At 48.0% G+C, this 18549-nt stretch overlaps 9 protein-coding genes across 9 annotated transcripts; 4 read left to right on the forward strand and 5 right to left on the reverse strand.

The window, feature by feature from the left end:
* Nucleotides 1-410: 410 nt before the first annotated feature.
* MCYG_08506 (protein phosphatase 2C Ptc2) lies at nucleotides 411-2227 on the reverse strand (the record flags this gene model as incomplete). Its single annotated transcript, XM_002842629.1, has 7 exons — nucleotides 411-820; nucleotides 951-1211; nucleotides 1268-1474; nucleotides 1531-1615; nucleotides 1667-1740; nucleotides 1814-2132; nucleotides 2192-2227. 7 exons carry the CDS (start codon nucleotides 2225-2227, stop codon nucleotides 411-413), a joined length of 1392 nt encoding a protein of 463 aa, XP_002842675.1.
* Nucleotides 2228-3023: 796 nt separating this feature from the next.
* Nucleotides 3024-3575, reverse strand: MCYG_08507 (acetyltransferase; the record flags this gene model as incomplete). Its single annotated transcript, XM_002842630.1, has 1 exon — nucleotides 3024-3575. The coding sequence occupies one exon, from the start codon at nucleotides 3573-3575 to the stop codon at nucleotides 3024-3026; it is 552 nt and encodes a 183-aa protein (XP_002842676.1).
* A 3015-nt stretch (nucleotides 3576-6590) lies between these two features.
* Nucleotides 6591-6916, forward strand: MCYG_08508 (conserved hypothetical protein; the record flags this gene model as incomplete). Its single annotated transcript, XM_002842631.1, has 3 exons — nucleotides 6591-6665; nucleotides 6718-6795; nucleotides 6842-6916. The coding sequence occupies 3 exons, from the start codon at nucleotides 6591-6593 to the stop codon at nucleotides 6914-6916; spliced, it is 228 nt and encodes a 75-aa protein (XP_002842677.1).
* Nucleotides 6917-7045: 129 nt separating this feature from the next.
* Nucleotides 7046-8568, reverse strand: MCYG_08509 (CUE domain-containing protein 5; the record flags this gene model as incomplete). The annotated part of the gene is made up of 5 exons (XM_002842632.1): nucleotides 7046-7407; nucleotides 7470-7766; nucleotides 7821-8084; nucleotides 8158-8461; nucleotides 8548-8568. 5 exons carry the CDS (start codon nucleotides 8566-8568, stop codon nucleotides 7046-7048), a joined length of 1248 nt encoding a protein of 415 aa, XP_002842678.1.
* A 392-nt stretch (nucleotides 8569-8960) lies between these two features.
* On the forward strand, nucleotides 8961-11081 carry MCYG_08510 (pre-mRNA-splicing factor ATP-dependent RNA helicase prp22; the record flags this gene model as incomplete). Its single annotated transcript, XM_002842633.1, has 3 exons — nucleotides 8961-9185; nucleotides 9261-10895; nucleotides 10947-11081. The coding sequence occupies 3 exons, from the start codon at nucleotides 8961-8963 to the stop codon at nucleotides 11079-11081; spliced, it is 1995 nt and encodes a 664-aa protein (XP_002842679.1).
* A 303-nt stretch (nucleotides 11082-11384) lies between these two features.
* On the forward strand, nucleotides 11385-12210 carry MCYG_08511 (conserved hypothetical protein; the record flags this gene model as incomplete). The annotated part of the gene is made up of 2 exons (XM_002842634.1): nucleotides 11385-11632; nucleotides 11784-12210. The coding sequence occupies 2 exons, from the start codon at nucleotides 11385-11387 to the stop codon at nucleotides 12208-12210; spliced, it is 675 nt and encodes a 224-aa protein (XP_002842680.1).
* A 388-nt stretch (nucleotides 12211-12598) lies between these two features.
* MCYG_08512 (charged multivesicular body protein 6-B) lies at nucleotides 12599-13375 on the reverse strand (the record flags this gene model as incomplete). Its single annotated transcript, XM_002842635.1, has 3 exons — nucleotides 12599-12793; nucleotides 12857-13220; nucleotides 13332-13375. The coding sequence occupies 3 exons, from the start codon at nucleotides 13373-13375 to the stop codon at nucleotides 12599-12601; spliced, it is 603 nt and encodes a 200-aa protein (XP_002842681.1).
* Nucleotides 13376-13633: 258 nt separating this feature from the next.
* MCYG_08513 (ribosome biogenesis ATPase RIX7) lies at nucleotides 13634-15989 on the forward strand (the record flags this gene model as incomplete). Its single annotated transcript, XM_002842636.1, has 3 exons — nucleotides 13634-13693; nucleotides 13759-14007; nucleotides 14067-15989. 3 exons carry the CDS (start codon nucleotides 13634-13636, stop codon nucleotides 15987-15989), a joined length of 2232 nt encoding a protein of 743 aa, XP_002842682.1.
* A 171-nt stretch (nucleotides 15990-16160) lies between these two features.
* On the reverse strand, nucleotides 16161-18473 carry MCYG_08514 (eukaryotic ribosome biogenesis protein 1; the record flags this gene model as incomplete). The annotated part of the gene is made up of 1 exon (XM_002842637.1): nucleotides 16161-18473. One exon carries the CDS (start codon nucleotides 18471-18473, stop codon nucleotides 16161-16163), a length of 2313 nt encoding a protein of 770 aa, XP_002842683.1.
* Nucleotides 18474-18549: the final 76 nt, after the last annotated feature.

Below are 18549 nucleotides of genomic sequence, written 5' to 3' on the forward strand. Positions count from 1 at the left end.
TGGTAGGTGGCAGACGGCGAAGCAGAGGAAGGGGAAGAGTCCTCGGATTCCATCAGCTAGCTTCGTTAGAGCCCTAGTTAGCACTCCATGGCGGATCGAGTGCGGCCTTCGAACAAGTAGATGGAGCCAGGGCTTGACCGTAGTCAGGAAAAAAGAAGAAGAAGAATGGAAAAATGTAGATTCGCCCTTGCACGTTGGCCAGAAGAACGATGTAACTAATTAAACACATTTGCAGGTCATAGTCGTGGTTTCACCCAAGCCTGGGGTCATCTTTTGCATATTCTGACACAAGGGGATGGAGTGAGAAAAAAAAGGACAATAATGCCCCGGCCGGGTAGGTGAGTTGGGGTAAATAAACGATGCTGTCCTTTGCCCCCTTCCTGTCCCCGCCCCCGTTTCCTGGCCAAAAACTACGAGGAGGGCGGTTTGCTGGTGTCTGACACGGAGTTGGGCGAAGAGTCGGCGGTTGGAAGGGGGGAGGCAGAGATGACACGGGGGGATTCGGTCAGGCCTTCGCTGGAGGAGGCCGTTGACCGTTGGCTGGCCTGCGGACCCGTCATGCCCTCTCGTTCCTTTTGTTCGGGCTCCCGAGGCTTCTCTCCGTCCTTGTCTTCTTCGGTGGCTTCTCTCCGGACTTGGCTTTCTAGATCCTTATCCTCATCCGCGCTATCGAACATGTCTTCGTCGCCCATATCTGTTAGCATCTCAGTACCGTCTCCAAGGAGGATGATTCTTCCAGACCGGCCGGCTGGGCCGGCTGAATCATATCCATCAGCCCCTTCGTCAAACTGCTGACGGACGCCCGGGCCACGGAAACTCGCTATTTAGAGGATGTTAGAAGAGGTCAGGAGTTTATATATTTCAAAAGAGGCAGAAGAAGAAGAAGAAAACGCTGGTATTTAAAAAGAAAGACCTAACAATTCAACGTTCTGCATTCGGGAGGGTCTCACCATATTCCGGTGGAGCACAGGGGCCATCTCCATTTGCGACTCTCTCGGCAATGGTATTGTACCACTCCTCTTTGGTTTTGCCGTGTAGTAGCCCTATGATGACCATGGTCATGTTGTCACAGCCCAGGCCACCGGTCTCCGGGTTCGAGGAGAGACAGTTATCCATCATGTTCTCACAGATACGGTATAGCTCCTGTTTCGCAGCAATGCCTCTCCTGACAAATTCTATTACGGCCTGCGACGACTGGCAGTCCCATATTCCTGGTCGTAGCGTTAGATCTTTGCATTGACAAGCTGCAAGACGGGGAGAAACCAACCATCACAGGCAACAACTAGGAATTCATCATCTTCGGTAACCTCATGAGTTGTGACATCGGGGTTGGCAGTTACAATCTGCTGCTCGGGAGTTAGATCTGCGGCGCGCTTGAATTCAAAGTCACCCAGGGCTCGAGAGAGGGCCAGGTTCCCATTGACTCTGCCAAAGTCGACGAAGCCGCCCGCAGCGCTTATCCGTGCCTTCTCGCCTGTTCAAAACTGTTAAACTGGTGTCGGTAGGGCTGTGCTAACCGAGGGGATGTACCTGCGTTCTGCGGTTTATGGTCGAATGAGAGCGGTTTTGCTCTTCCCTTGACACCCAAGACGGATCTCGAGTCTCCGGCGTTCGCCTATACCACGTCAGAACATGTATATCGGGGATATATGAACAGCCAGCATACCACTCTAATCTTGTCCCTTGAAATTATAGCAACCGAAGCTGTGCAGCCAGAGATTTCATTCTCGTATTGGGGGTCTATTACCAGCCGTCAGTCAGTGTATTATAAACGAAAGGAATAAAAGAGAGTGTGAGAGAGGAAGAATACTACCCTCTAGGATGGCACGGTCCGTAGCTAGAAAGCCGTCTCTGAGAGCCTGTTCGATGTCGCCTCTGGCAAAGGATTCCTGCCTGGCCACGATCCGGTGGACATGCTCGCCCGCATAGAGCGCCATCTGCTCCCCGCCATGGCCGTCGTATACGCCAAAGAAGGACAGACGCTTATCAGGACTGGTCGGCCCGTGGCTCTTGTCCAAGTATTTGGCCTGAAGATCCAGCACAGCAGCGTGAGCGTCTTCCATCGAGATCCTCCATCCCTGCATCGCCGACAGCCCATACACCACACAATCATCCTCGCCCTCTTCCGACTCCTATTTTCAGCCTATTAGCCACACAGTCAATTTTCCTTCGAGGCAGCCCGACAGCTCACCTTTGTAACTATCGGCTGAGACAGCGTCTGTCCCATGATTCTAGCAGTATATATACAGGCCGGTTCGGCAGGGTGCGCAAACTCTCATGCACCAGAGAAGAGGGAGGCGGGCGGGGGGGGGGGGGGGGGGGGTTTAGACTAGGACTATGCGAACGAGGCGAAGAACGGTGTCAGCGAGCGAGAGGCAGTAGGAGTCGAGCGTCCGCTTTCGAGTCGGAGGAGCCAGATCGTGAGAGCAGAGCAAGGAAGAGTAGAAAAGGAGGACGAGGAAGAGGGAGGATTTGCCGTGCAGGTTGGCTGCTTGATGACTTTTTTGGGAGGTTTAGTTAGGTTAGGGCTGAACGAAGCCCAGCGTGACAAGGATGGTAGAAGTCGTTAAAATCAGAGAAGCGTAAGAAGATGAAGAAGCGGTTGATAGAAGAAAAGGCGTTTTCCCTCCTTTGGTTTCGTCTTCCTCTGGCTTATACCGTCATTAAAAACGTCTTATCGTCTACTTTACGATGTTTTGGCGGGGCGAAAGAAGTTGCTAAAAGTTGTGCGCCCAGAAAAGTTAAACGCCAGCAGTTTTTTTCTTCCTTTTCTTTTTATAGAGGACTGATTATGTATATAGAAGTAGAAAGATATATGTGTGTGTATGCAGTGAAGATGCATGGAGTGACTGCTAGAGTATAGGTTGGACTGTCTATCGGGGCGTTGGGTAGAATCAAGGCTTCCACGGCAAGGATGCAAGGATGCGGTGTTTATACAACTATGTATGCCGGTTCCGAGGTAGTCCTTGTTGTCGACTGACCGTCTGGCCATCATGTAGCCGTCGACGGCTGGCTTGAACCGGTTAAACCAAGTCGAGGGCCATCTTGATGCCAGTCCTGCCATTGCCGTAGTAATCGTCCACAAGCCCGGTCTGTTCGAAGCCACGGCTGCGGTAGAGCCGTCGAGCCGCCGTCCGCTCGCCGTCGACCCAGAGATGGACCGCCTGGCACCCTTCTCGCCGCAGCTGGTCCTCGATATAGGCCATCATCTGCCTCCCCACGCCCCGGCCGCGGTGCCCTCCTTCGACGCATATCTTGTGCAGCAGGGCCTTCTCCTTCACCCGCACGTACACTGCGTAGGCTACCACTGCCTCTGCACCTCCGGCCGTCTTGCTCTCCGCCCTTGTCCGGCCGTAGATGACTCGCGAGTTTGGCTTCTTCCGCCACAGGCTCATGTCGAACTGCATCGCCTCAGAGGTCGGGAATGTGCGCCGTTCGATGCGAGCGATCTCTTCTAGCACAGCAGAGGCTTCATCCTGCTTCAGCGTGCGTAGCTCCCCGATCACAAGAGGCGTGTCCATCTCGAGGCCAGCAAGGGAAGAAGAAGTCGAAGTCGAAGTCGAAGATCGATGCATCTGATGACATAATCAGTCTTTTATAAGAAGTTTGGCCGTATCGGAATAAATAGCTATAGTATAGCCCTATCTATTATTATTATTTAATTCTACGCCTATTTATTACCTTTTCCTATACTTATTTAGTTACTAAGGTATTTACTACTCTACTATTTTGTAGACATGAGGATGTGCGGGAGTAAGGAATGATATTATCAATATCTGCCACTCGGTCAAATGAGTGAGCCTGTATTTAGGGTGGGCACATATCGAGGTTTGACAGATGTATATACTAGTTCGGACAAGCATTGAGATATGCCTTGACTGCGCTCGTGTCCTTATCCACTTCGATATACTCTGGCCTTGACGTATTTGGCCAGTGCAAAATTAGCATAATTGTCAGCACTCTGCCCCGAGTAGTAGCTGTAGCTTTGTCGGAAGGTAGCGCGCGCAAGGATTTTAGTGTATAGTGCTTGATACGCTGGTTGCCACACGTATTTATTATTAGACGTTCGTAAACGTATTTCCCAATCGACGATATGGGGGGTGAGTTAACAAAATACGTTAGGTGTGAAACTTCGTGGTAAAAGACGCTTGCTATACAGCTTGTGTTAGAATACGACCGCAGAAAAGGGCCGGATGCTACTTTGCCTCTATTGATGTAATTATCAAGGTGAAAGCGATCTTTAGTATAAAGCTGTCCTAGACCGTATGCCATTGCACCTCCGAGACTCCGGAGGTCAAAATATTGGTCGCAGAAGTTGATCTGAGAGTGCTCTTTCCCATCGTTTTGGGCCGCATAGGCATTTACCATGTTTGTGCCTTGCTGTGGGTCGCAAGGATCAGAACAGAGCTTGTTAGGATCATCGCAGCGAACCTGCCAAAAATATTGCCATTAGGTACATGTAACTGGGCATCGAGGGGGAGACATTATCGTTCCCCTCAGGCGCAATGGGATATAACCCGGGAAAAGTCTCGTTGTCCTGGCAGAAGACGTGGATTGAAAATAAAAGGAGCAAAATAACGGCACGTGGCAGCATTTTGAGCAGGAGTGAGTTTGTGATGCTGATGTATGATTTCTCAGGGCGTTCTAGGTCTGATATATATACCTATTGATCAAAGTATCTGGACGCATAGCGTCCCTTTGCCCAATACAAGCGAAGTCTATAGAAAGCAATGGCAAGGTATATTGATATATGAACGGTAGGGATAGCAGGGACGGCAGGTAGTATTATGCCATAGAGTCTATGAGGCCAACGCATCCTCGATGGGCAGGGTCAAGATGGCCATGCTGGGCAACACATGCTCGGTGTTATTTCACATACAGACAATCGTAAAATACGGTAGCCTGCTAGGCAGCCGGTTTATACAAGGGTGAATGTGCTTCTGGGGCAGAGTAAACGGGTATAAAGTAGATAATAGCCAGAATACTTCAGGGGGTATATTGTTGGATAATCAGAAAGGATAAGCTTGCGGTGACTTGATGCAGGTAGTCCTCCCTTGTGACTTATTCCCTATCCTTGACGTAAAAGCAAGCCAGGGGAGGAGGTGGTCGAGAAGTGCATCCATTGCATTTTAGTACCCCTAGCTGCTCGAGATCAATGGCAACAGTTGTCAGGTAACAAGAATAGCCTGTAGATATAACTAGTTGACTATAAAAGAACGGCCAAAGCTGCAGAGCTTTATAGAAGCCAGGCTATGTTAGAATCCTATAGCTATATCAACGTCGAAGTCTTCTATCTGGAAATAAGATGGTGGTTAGGGGTTTCACTACTTGTTGTCACTTAACGATCTTAGCGCCAAGGATCTCGGATAATTTAAGTAAGCTAGTTACGTCTCCTGCCAATCAGAATACACCAGCGGTTTCTGTTAACTAAAAGTTGGAATATTAATATCCCGGGGCGAGCTAGAACCTTTGGAACCTTTGGAAGGCGGCTGGTGACCCTGTGGTGCATGCATAGAGATGGGATTTCCAACAGTTAACGATACGCTATGAGGCTACTTCGCTTCGTACCTTGCTAGGTCTATGCATATATAACAATGTGTGTAGGCAGCAGCTTTCCAATACACCCTTGCTCTTATTTCGATCGTACAATGTTCCCGCCTATAAGGCTGCAGCAACCTATTCCGAAGCACCCATTAATAGGAGGACCAAGTCTAAGGGATTCTCGGTCGTGCAGTCACGGCTCCTCGATAGTGTAGATAGAACAGATAGCTATGAGTCTAAAAGCCAAGTCTTTAGGCAGCTGAACTAAGAGCCCTACTAATACTTAATTTTGTTGCCAGAACCTAGAATAGGTTATAGTGAAGTTGTTGTTCTGTATCTCATTACAACAAACTCTAGGTGTATTTATATAATTACTAGGTTAAAAGCTTAAGCTTTCTCCTATAGCTAGCAGAGCTATCTATAAGTAATGGAGCGAATGTATTCAACATAGATATTCAAAAAAAAAGTATCACGTGATCTTCTGACTAAGACGATGACTCAGCATCCATCCAATATGCCGATCCACCATTCAACATGTTGATGACTAAGCATCACCATTCAATTTTGATAGGGTAAGATGACTAAGCCGCTAAGCCACTACTCATGCAGGGTTGCAAGTATCCAATCAAATGCTCAGAATTCAACCAATCACGTAATTTACAGCAGACCCACAAATACGCACATTTGACCCCTTCTATATATCCACTTTTTGGAATACAATATACTTCGCTTCGCTCCGTAAATTACTAAGACTCCCCTTCTCCATCGCATACTATTATTATTATATAGTATATCTATAGTATCTATAGTAGCTACCTTATCGCTATTATAGTCGGTTAGTATTAGTACTATATTAGGTATTTTTAGAGTTCGCCACAGTGTTTATATAGAAAATAATGGTACTACAAAAACTCTATATTCCGCTATAGAGAGGCTGTGATCACGTGTTATTCCAACAGCCTCCGAGAAGAAGTTTTACATATGAAAGATATAAGAAGAAGAGAAGAGAAGAAGAAAATAACCAAGGATAGACAGGGCTGGCGGTCGAGATGCCTCCCCAGGACGACAAGCGACAGGCTGCGAGAGAAGTCATCGACATCCTCCATGAGATATCAACTCTGCTTGTATGTATGTTCGTTTGATTATCGACAGAGAGGTATTAACGATACTGTGTAGAACACTCATCTCGACAGGACGGAGCTGTCACTCTGCGTGTCTCTCATTGAAAATGGCGTTAACCCTGAGGCTTTGGCTGTGTGTATTCCCTTCTATACTGAACATCCGAACATCGGAAGAGTAGCTGACTAGAGTCCAGAATGTGATCAAGGAGCTGAGGAGAGTCGGCGTGGATGGTGACTTGGCCGACAAGCCATAGACTGTATCAAGGATAAAGGAGTTTCTCTACGTGGAGTGCTTTATGTCTGTCTCGTACGGTGGATGTATTTGGCTGGCAATGCAATTTAGACTCAAATCCACGGCTAAAGATTCAAAGACGCTGCTACTGCTATATACTGTCCTTTGCGGCCTTGGACTGGTCACCCTTGCCGGCCGCTGCTTCAGCCGTGGCCTTCTTCCCGTTGGCCTCCTCGGTCTTTGCATCCTTTGGCTTCGTGTCTTTCTCATCGTCACTGTCCCCCAGGCTGAAGGGGTCGTTGTCGGCCACGGGTGATGGCTCGACACTCGAAAGGGGCTGCCACTTGCTTGGCTTGTTCACAGAGGTGGCCCGGGGGTTAGGAGCAGAGTAGGAGTCCTGGATCTCCTCTGGCGGGCCCTCTTGGAATGAAACCTTGCGGCGGTCTGGAGACGCGCTCTTGGCCTTGAATAGATCTGGGTTCGCCTGAGGGCGAGGAGGACGCGGTGGGGGGGCTGTATAGTCAGTTTACCACATTTCGAAATAAGTACAGAAGATAGCAAATCAAGGGCCATACCTTCATTGTCTCGTAGCTCGAGCGAAGAGAAGTCGTCTCCAAGTACGTGGGGGTCTGCGTCGTATCTCTCACGATCCACACTCCGTCTGTGCTCTGCACTCCGTCTGTTAGGATAGCCCTGATCGTTGTAGGCGTTGACATGTTGTCTCTGTCCGTATTGCCGTTGACCATGCTGCACGTCCTCGTCTGAATCCTCTCCGTCAAGCCTCCGCTTAAAGTTCTCCACCCAGGTGTTCACCCTGGACTGTGTCTCCAGGAAACCCTTGCGAATATTCTCCTTGATTATCGGAAGGTCGTCTGTTACATCAGTTAGAGGTGTGAGAGTGTTTGAAGAAAAGTGACGACACCTACCATCAATAAAACTATGCTCTCGATCATATAGCTCATTCGGCTTCAGACCTTGCCCCCTCTGTCCCGATGCCATCCCATGATCCCACGGAGACTGCTGGTACCCCCGTCTCTGGTCAGCACCACTATAGTGTTCGGCTAGCTGGCGTGCATATCTCTCATCGTCTTCAAGCTGGCTTTGCGTCGTGGAAGTTGGTACCCCGCCTACTGCTGGTCGAGGTGGCATCGGCGGACGAACATCCTCCTGTGCGTCAGGGTCCGACATTCCTGTACATGGATTTAGCCACGGCCCACCAAACGTTACAAACAACAAGCCTTCGTTCTCTTGTTTTATGCTCACCAAGCAATGCATTAAAAGCCTTCTCAACGTTTCCATCACTCGCAACCACAACCGCCTTTATAACGGGCCCATCTATGTTTGGAAAAGCCTCTTTAAGGTCGTCTATTATCCTCTGATGCGGGTTGGGAGGCCGCTGGGACTGCATTCCTGCTGCCTGGCTCGCGAGATTAAGCTGCGAGGACGACCGACTGTTGATGGATGCCAACCCCGTCTCTTGTGGTTCGTCGTCGAAATCCAGCGGACGCGCAGTAGTCGGAGATTCTGGGTTGATCGTGCCCGCTGGCGCCTTCTTTGGAGTAGTTCCCTGTACCGCAAGTATCAGTTTTTCATGTCAACGTCCTCAGGAGGGTTCGCAATTGTATGTGTTTGCCTAGCACTTCATGTACGTACCGCTTTGTCTGTCTCTGCCATTACGAAGGAGGTTCTAATGTCAACGTCCCGCAACTGGAATTCCTCAGGATATCACGGCGCCCCAGTAACTGCAAGTGTTCGATATATTTCTCAAGACTGCAACTGTCACAATATCTTGTTTCTTCTCTTCAACGGTTGTGATGTTTTTTTTTTCTTCTTTTCCTCCCGCAAGAAGTTGTGACGCCATAAATTTCTTATGTCAGCGGTGGACCTTCGTAACAGTTCGTTATTTATTATTCCATCCATAGTTAACTTGTTTATCAAGAGAAAAGAAATAGCTCGACGTCAGTATACAGTGTGGCTGAGCAGGTACTTTGCAGGGCTGATACGACATGTTTTGTTGACTATGGCTGACGTCAAGGTCATATATACCTAATCTGCTAGTTACCTAAATGGACTCAGAATTTGATACCTCGGGGCAGTTTGTTGCCTCTCTCTACAAGCCGGTCGAACTTCTTCCAATATCGCGGCACAGGCAGAGCCTACTGTATGCCATTGAAAAATACCCTGTTGTCATCCTGGTTGGCGAGACAGGGAGCGGGAAAACGACACAGCTCCCTCAGTTTCTTGAGCAGGCTGGATGGTGTAATGATGGGAAGCAGATTGCCATTACACAAGTGAGTTTTGGTCGACGCCAAAAAAAAAACACCCCTCTAGTTTCCGTACGGTCAAATTACTAAGAAGAGATATAGCCCAGGCGGGTGGCGGTGACGTCCGTTGCGGCTCGCGTTGCAGCAGAGACGAGATGCGAGCTTGGTCAAGAGGTTGGCTACTCTATCAGATTTGAAGATGTCACTTCAGCCGCCACGCGAATCAAGTTCGTGACGGACGGTTTACTGTTGCGGGAGGCTCTAGTAGACCCTCTGCTCTCCCGTTACTCTGTCATCATGGTTGACGAGGCGCATGAAAGGTCTGTTAGCACTGATGTACTGCTGGGTGTGCTCAAGAAAATCAGGAAACGAAGACCGGAGCTACGGATTATAGTGAGCAGTGCCACCCTCAAGGCTGAGGACTACATGAACTTTTTTGTAGGAGGTGATCAAGCTGGCAATGATACCGCTGAGGACAACAGTTTTGCTAAGATCATTACGCTGGGAGGTAAAATGTATCCTGTCGACTGTCTGTACTTGGAAACCCCTACAGAAGATTACATCGAACGCGCCATTAAAACTGTTTTTGATATTCACGCCAATGAGCCGGATGGGGACATTCTCCTCTTTCTCACGGGGCGTGAGGAGATTAATACAGCAACCCAGAAAATTTCAGAGCAGGCCGCATTGCTAAGTGAAAAAGCACCGGCGCTTCTACCAGTGCCTCTTTATGCCGGCCTGACCGCTGAGCAGCAGCTATATGCCTTTGAGCCTGCTCCCGAAGACACGCGCAAAGTGATTGTCTCTACCAACGTGGCCGAGGCGTCAGTCACTATTGAAGGAATAGTCTACGTTGTCGACTGTGGTTTTTCAAAACTTCGGGCCTACGATCCATCCACGGGTATTGAAAAGTTGACAACAGTTCCCATCTCAAAGGCATCGGCGACTCAGCGGGCAGGCCGTGCAGGAAGAACTAAGCCGGGGAAATGCTTCCGACTATACACTGAGCAATCGTTTCTCTCATTATGCGAAGAGACGTCTCCAGAAATCCAACGTTCAAATCTTAGCCCAATCATATTACAACTCAAGTCTCTAGGTATAGACAACGTTGTACGATTTGATTACATATCGTCACCGCCATCAGAGCTTTTTGTACGAGCATTTCAGCTGCTTTCTTCCCTTGGTGCTATAGATGAGTACGCAAAACTCACCAAACCGCTTGGAGTTCAAATGGCAGAATTACCGGTCAATCCTATGATGGCAAAAGTGTTGTTAAGCTCGACGAAGTTTGGCTGTCTAGATGAGGTTCTATCTATTGCTGCAATGACAACACTTCAGGAAACGATCTGGTTCAACCAAGATGAAAAACGTGGAGTATCACCGGCTATACGACAGTTCGCCGTCGAAGAAGGGGACCACTTGACATATCTAAACATCTACCGAGCCTTTGTTACCAAGGGAAAGAAGGACCCAAAATGGTGCAGAGATCACTCTCTTATCCACAAATCTATGATGAAAGCTGTCAGTGTTCGTGTCCAACTTGAGAACCACCTCAAGCGCTTTGGAATCGACATGACTAAAAGGCAGAATGGCACTGCTACCGTCACAACCGAGCAAATCCAGCGGTGTCTCACAACAGGATTCTTTGGGCATGCTGCTAGGATGCAACCTGATGGAAGTTTTAAAAGCATCACTGGCAATATCACCCTGCACGCTCACCCAAGCTCGCTTATGTTTGTAAGTTGCCCTTGATAGGCCTGGTAGATGCTCAATGCTGACTTTGTATAGAATCGAAAAGCAGAATGGGTAATTTTCAACGAAATCCTGCAAACTGGCACTAAAACTTTTATCAAGGATATTACCAAGATAGAAAAATCCTGGCTGCTTGAATATGCACCCGAATATTATCGAATCAAGAAGTAGATTTAGACGACCATATGGAAAAGTTGCCCCCGCATGCCCATTTATTCAACTGATCTCGTAGGTTTATATGTAGAACATGTAGTAGACATATCTCTATAGAATCATTTCTTAAATCATGCTTAACGGCCGTGAGAGATGTAGAATTATTGGCGATTTCCTACACTAATTTTTAGCTGCGAAAGAATTTAAATATAAAATATTGCTGGCCAAGTACACCTCATCCCACTAACATCAACAACGTAACCGGAGATATTATACCCTATCAAGGTCAACACGTTAATATCGTTGTTACAGAGATTCAAGATGCCTCATCACCATCACCACGACGATCATGGCTGTCATGGTGAAGCAGGCCATGACCATAGCAATGATATCGTCCCCGCGGTCCAATCCCTTCTTTACAAACAAGTTGACTTCGATAAGATTGTCACCATGAACGAATCTGAACCTCAAGCTGGTGCTGCGATCGTGAAGAAGACCTGGGACCAACGCCTACAAGATGAGCCTCAGCTTGAAAGTGATGCGGATGAACAACTACTTATGCATGTTCCGTCAGTGATCTCTATACCCCTTCAACCCTTCAGCCTGGCTGTCCATATAATATATGGCTAGCTGATACCAAATTATTCCTTACTGACAAGGAGTAAATAAGCCTCAATAACGCAAGTGATGTACATATCGATGGTACTGACTCGATTATAGATTCGCCGGCCAAGTGAAATTACACTCTGTATTGATTTATGCCGCGCCGTCGCCCTCAGCTCCCAATACAGTAAAATTATTTCGAAATCGGCCCGACCTTGACTTTTCTACTGCTTCGGATCTTGCACCAACCCAGACGATATCTGTCCCTCAGTCTCTAACCGGCTCACAGGCAGACGTACTGGAAATGCCTCTTAACCGAGCACTCTGGAACGGGACAACGTCAATCACCATGTTCTTCGAGGACAACTGGAGTCATGGTGAGGAGGATGTTACTAAAGTCGGATATGTTGGCTTCAAGGGGGACTTTATGGCTGTAAATAAGGAGCCAATTACCTTCCTATACGAAGCTGCTGCAAATCCCAAGGATCATGCGGTGATCCAAGGCGTTGATGGGGTTGGCAAAACCATCGGAACCGGAAAGTAATTATTAGTTGAGTCGATATATTGGTTCATCCTGTGCATAATCACCAGGCGCCCCATTTTGTAAAGGGGTTCTACTTTCACATGGCATACGATCAATTTTTCAAGCTAGTGAGTTGAATATTCTAATGATTCAATCAGATGATTTAAATTTTATCATAATCCAAGTTCTAATTACTCAGTTCTTAATAAAAATGGATGCGTCATGTCCATGTTTAACTTCCCACAGATACTGTTGCAACGGAGGATAACTATGAAGGAAATTCATGTACATATATAAGAGATGGTAGGATGCAGAAAATCAAAGGATCCTAGGCTCCGGAGTATGTCGCTATGCAAGTCTAAGAATGGAAAATAAAGCAAAAAGAAATAACCTCCCGACGATCGCTTGGCTACTCTGCAATCGGCTCTCGAGCTCTTGCGGGCGCTGCTTCCTGCGGTTGCTCTGTATCGTTTTGTAACGAAGTAGTTGGGGCATTGGGGAGTTTCACTCGGTCCGATACCTGAAGTTCAAGCTTCTCAAGTTCATCTTCTACCTCCTCCTCGTCCTGGTTGGAGATCTGGCCCTTGAGTAGTTGGGTTATTTCCTATATGACACCGCTGTTAGACACTATAACGGAGCCAAAGCATATAATCTGATGCCACTGTACCTCCTGATAAGCTCTAGCCTCTTCCGTTTCACCCATAAGTTTCTCAACGCCTTCTAAACCTCCCATTTCGCGATGGATGGCCTGTAGAACTTTGTTGCCTTGGCTCAAGCCAAATAAGATATCTTTTTGCACTAGGGCAAACTCCACACTGCCGGTAAGCTTCTCCAGCTGTTCAAGCTGCGCATCAGTCTTCTCCAGAAGCGACTGTTGGTATTTCTTTCGCCGTAGCGCTAATAGTGCCCGAGGGCGGTCATTCCGTGCAAGGCATTGTTTGGCTATCTCCGTCTCACGATCGGTAAGAACCGTTATCCGTCTTTGGTATTGATGCAGTTTATCACGCTGATTCTTCAGATCAAGTATAGCCCTAATTTATTCCAAGACAAGTAGCAAAACAGAAAGATGCCAAATTACGGGTCAGCCGGGTTTGTTCTGGGATATCGCATGAGGGTGTTTGGCTGAACAACCACAAACGTACTTATCCTGCGCAGAAATCTTATGTGTGCTCCCGGCGTTTCCCATCTTTGCTATGACTGTTCTTCTGTATCCAAGGCCTGTGCATCCTCTTTCATAGCGGTTGATAAGCTATCCTTGTCGGTCTTTTGCCGGTCAAGTTCGTGACTTTGTCAGGAGGACGAAAGGCTTATCGATAAGAATTTAAGCTTCTGCCTTATCGCCCGGAAAAATGAAATTCCACATAGCTTATTTTTATCTTTATTTTTTTTTTGTGAATTTCAATTTGAAGCTGTAGAAACGAATGATCGTTTTAGAGAATTTATAATGGCGCCCAGGTACCGTGGAAATAAGTCCGCAAGTCTTGGGCATGGACTTGACAGAGAAGTAAGGCTAGTTTGCAGCCCTGAACATGTTATCTGCGGTCATTTAAGCTAACGGGAACACTCCAGATATACCAGGCGGTCCGTAAGCTCGATGAACAGCATCTTGAAGAAACAGGGGAGCCACAACCGCTATATGCGCATATTATATATGACAAAATTCGACGGTCGAACTCAAGTTTGAACCGCCGGCCGAAAAAAGTGCTTGAAGATAGCATTGAAAGAGTTTTGGAAATTTTTAAACTGGATCGCGCAACGGAGGAAGATGCAGATATAATCGAAGGCGATTTCGAGGGTCTTGAGGAAAATAAGCCCGATGTAGGATGCCCTGGTTTTAATGAAATTTACCAATTGTATGTACTCTAACGCTTTCGTAGGACTCTAACGTCTTGAACAAAAGCATCGTTAATATGTGGGCTTCACAACCAAAGCCCCTACCATCGCCGCAGAAAGCTTCGGAAAACACGACTCCAGATGTGTCGTCCTCGCGGGTGATAGCTAACAAACGTCGCGGGGCAGTAGGGGAGTCAGCTCCTAAAAGACGAAAAGCCGAGAGCTCCATCGATAAATCACCGCCTACGCATGTGAGCTTAGCGGATTTGGGAGGCGTAGACGACATTATCCAACAGCTAGAAGAGTTGATCGTTCTCCCGATGACTAGACCACAGATATTTTCTTCATCAAATGTACAGCCTCCTCGCGGAGTGTTACTTCATGGGCCACCAGGCTGCGGTAAGACAATGATAGCCAATGCATTCGCAGCCGAGCTGGGCGTGCCTTTTATTGCAATATCAGCGCCGTCAATCATCTCAGGAATGTCTGGTGAATCAGAAAAGGCGCTACGTGACCATTTTGAGGAGGCCAAAAAGGTAGCCCCGTGCTTAATATTTATGGACGAGATCGATGCAATAACCCCAAAACGTGAGAGTGCGCAGAGAGAAATGGAGAAACGGATTGTTGCGCAGCTCCTCACCTGCATGGATGACTTGGCTTTGGCAAAAACCGATGGGAAACCTGTTATTGTCCTGGCGGCTACAAACCGTCCTGACAGCCTTGATCCCGCGTTGAGACGAGGCGGCCGATTTGATAAAGAAATCAACCTGACGGTCCCCAACGAGCCCGTGAGAGAACAAATACTTCGGACACTGACGAAGGATATGAACCTGGCGGATGACTTGGACTTTAAATTTCTTGCAAAAGGAACAGCGGGCTTCGTCGGTGCTGATTTAAATGATTTGGTCTCTACGGCGGCAACCGCTGCTATAAAACGTTACCTCGACCTTTTAAAAACTGCCCCAGCAGAAGAAATGGATATCGAAGAAGAACAAGCTCCGAATGGAGTGAGCAAAAAGGTCTTAGAGCTGCGCCAGCTCATAAAGCGAGCTCGCGAGACTCCTCATGAAGCAGACCCGCAAATATATGTCTCAAATGAAGATTTCCTTGTTGCTCTGCCCAAAATCCAACCGTCTTCGAAACGAGAAGGGTTTGCAACAATTCCTGCTACTACCTGGGCAGATATTGGTTCACTGGGCTCTGTACGAGAAGAGCTTGTCACAGCAATTGTCGAACCTATACGAAATCCCGAGATATATTCCCGTGTCGGAATATCCGCACCTACTGGCGTCCTGCTATGGGGTCCTCCAGGCTGTGGTAAGACTCTACTGGCAAAAGCCGTGGCCAACGAGTCCCGCGCAAACTTCATCAGTATCAAGGGTCCTGAGCTCCTAAATAAGTACGTGGGCGAGTCTGAACGTGCGGTACGGCAGGTATTCTCCCGAGCTCGATCATCCATTCCATGTGTTATTTTCTTTGATGAGTTGGATGCTCTGGTCCCTCGACGGGATGATACCATGTCCGAGGCTTCAGCACGCGTTGTTAATACGTTACTTACGGAGCTTGACGGGCTTGGAAGCTCGAGAAATGGTATATATGTAATAGCAGCAACCAATAGGCCTGATATAATCGACCCAGCCATGCTTCGCCCCGGTCGCCTCGAGACATTACTCTTCGTGAACTTGCCCGGAAGAGATGAGCGAGCAGAAGTGCTTCGAACGCTGATACGGAAACTGCCTATCGAAATGACAGAACAGCTAGTAGAGTTGGCACGCTCCTGTGAAGGCTTCAGCGGAGCAGACTTGGGCTCTTTGCTACGCCGGGCAGGTTATTCTGCGATAAAGAGGAAAGATACCATCAGATTCGAAGACTTTGTTGCTGCTAAGCAGGAGATACGGCCCAGCGTCACGGATATGAAGAAATATGAGAGCTTGAAGAAAGACTGGGGAGGCGGGAGTGCCTTTTAGTTACAGATATAATATCCACAGTGTTTGGCTACGACCTCATAGAAAGCGCCCATGCAAGTTATATTGATACCCTATGTTTACAATAGAATAGACATTCCTGTACAGCCATATCAAATACATTGGCTTTATGAATGAATATAAATTAACGCTTGAGACAGTTTCTTTTCACTATTACATCCAAAGTCTACAAGTACCATCTGCACCGGCGCTAACACACCATGCCTCCCTAGGATGCCAGTCAACATCAAGTACGCCCAAATCTCCAACAACTTTATGACCACGAAGGACTTTCAATGGGACAATATTTGCATTGCTCATTAGGTCACCAGTGACGCTGCCATGGAAAATCTGAAGGAGACCATCATCGCTAGAATCGATGAAAAGCGGGTAACGCTGGTGGTATTTCACCGCACGAATCGCCTTGCTATGGTAACGTAAAGCTTTATATGGACGATCTGACAGGTCAACATCATGCCATAGCAGACGACGATCATAGGATCCTACAATCAGATTGTCCCCTGAGATAGCGGATGAGGTAGGATGAATGTCGAATGATGAAATCCAGCGGGCGCCGGGTTGGAGGATTTTCAGCAAAGTCTGACGAGACAGGTCATAAGATCGGATGGTACGTTGGTTTGCCACATAGAGGATGGGTTTGGCAGGATGGAAATGGGCTGTCTGGGGAGGACCGCCTCCCTTGATGCGCTTGCGGAAAGGGTATTGTGTTGAGTGTTTTGAAAGGGTGTGGATTGCAATCGCGACCGAGGCGGGAGTTGCTGACGCAGGGCAAACAGTGACAAAGTAATCACCACGTCGATGCCATGATATCGATTTAACAATGTGTCCTAGGGGTATGGTAGCATAAACCCCATTTTCGGCGAGCGAGGGTAGAGGGCGAGTCCATTGGACCTTGGATCCTTTTTGCTCGGTGTTTTGAGCACCTTTGGATGCCGTAGCTGCGTAGCCCCATCCGGCATCTACCACGTCGAGACTCGCTGATTCAAGTTTGGGGCTTAGAATATCCGGTATCATTAGATATACAGACTCTCCTGCCGCAGCAGACAGCAAAACGGCATCCTTTCCAGGCCTCCACCGAACAACATTGACAGCCCCTTCATCATTCAATTGTACACTCCACAGTTGACGTCCTGTAAGAAGCTCCCACACTCGAACCGTACCATCATCTCCACCACTAGCCAGCCAAAGCCCCGTCGGGTCAACTGCAACACTCCGAACGCGGCCTTTGTGGCCTCGGAATAGCGCTGAGCAGGTGGTAGGGAAGGGCTTTAACTCCTCTGGGCTTGGCAATTTTGGAAGCAAGCTGCTCGGGTCGATATTTAGTTTATTCCGGCGTACTCTGGGTGCCAAATATAGGTCCAGGCAACGCTCAAATTTCTCCTTAACGAAGGCTTCAAATCCAGGAACTTTCCTGAGTGAGCCATAATCTCTGGGTAAGAATGATTTTTCGCGGTCCTCTGGGTCCTGTTTCTCCCAGGCTCGTTTCTCTTTTTCATCAGGTAGATATTCAGGTGGAGGGTGGTAGCTCTCTTCGTAACCTGGTGGTGGCAGTTTTGGTGCTGGAATGTGCATCGGGTGATCTTCGCGCGGAGTCTCATTAGCCCAGAGATCGAACGTTTGGATATTATCCTGCGAATCATCCTCCTCTGGTGGTGGCTTGTATGGTAATATTCTTCCTTCTCTTATCGCTTTTACTATCTTCATCACTCGTTTAGCTTCATGTTTGGAAGCCACGAATCTCCTTTTGGGTTCAGGGGCGGCGCTTAAGGGCATAATCTCTTCTTTACTTGTGAAATATTCCACAGTGGGCTGATATGGGTCGTATCCATCCTGGGTGACCTCGTTCATCTGTAGCTTGCTGAGGAGGGTTAGCTCGTCCTGGCTCAATTGCAGCGGCTTTCCTGTGGCCGGATCAGTCAATCCTGTCCAGCCCTTGGGTATCTCAATAGTATCAAGAAGCGCATCCAATGCTTCTCCTTTGGCAGGCCGCATAATCTTCTTTCCATTGATGTTATATCCAATATGGGGGTAAGCATCGTAGAACGAGGTGGGGATGTTGCCAATCGTGTTAGCATCTTCGTCCACTTCAGAGAGATCTGAGTTGTCGTCGGGGTTTATCTCATCATATATATATCGATCGTTGCCATTCGCATCCTTCGTAATTCGAAAATTGACAGTTTCTTCGTCCTCGTCGTCCTCGTCCTGAAATGCAATCTCTCCGGACTTTCCTAGCTTCCCACTCTTAGCATGAACCGGCAGCTGACCTTTTGATGCCAGGTCACCGTCTATGGACTCGTCTTCGCTTTCACCACTGAAATCATCAATAAGTTCAATCTCTGAATCTTCCTCTGAGCTCTCGGACGCGGAGGAGTCTAAGCGAAACTCCTCTCCAGACACAACGTGCGTGTCTGTCTCAATATCTTTCGTGATAGCCTTGCGCTTCTTGGACTCCATCGAGGGCGCCATGACTGTGGATAAGGCCGCTGGAGTGAAGTGCTTCTCCTCTCGTTGCGCCGATGCAGAAGCTCTTCTTCTTCCATTG

This window comes from Microsporum canis, genomic scaffold, assembly GCF_000151145.1.
Source record: "Microsporum canis CBS 113480 supercont1.9 genomic scaffold, whole genome shotgun sequence".
NCBI classification, from domain to species: domain Eukaryota; kingdom Fungi; phylum Ascomycota; class Eurotiomycetes; order Onygenales; family Arthrodermataceae; genus Microsporum; species Microsporum canis.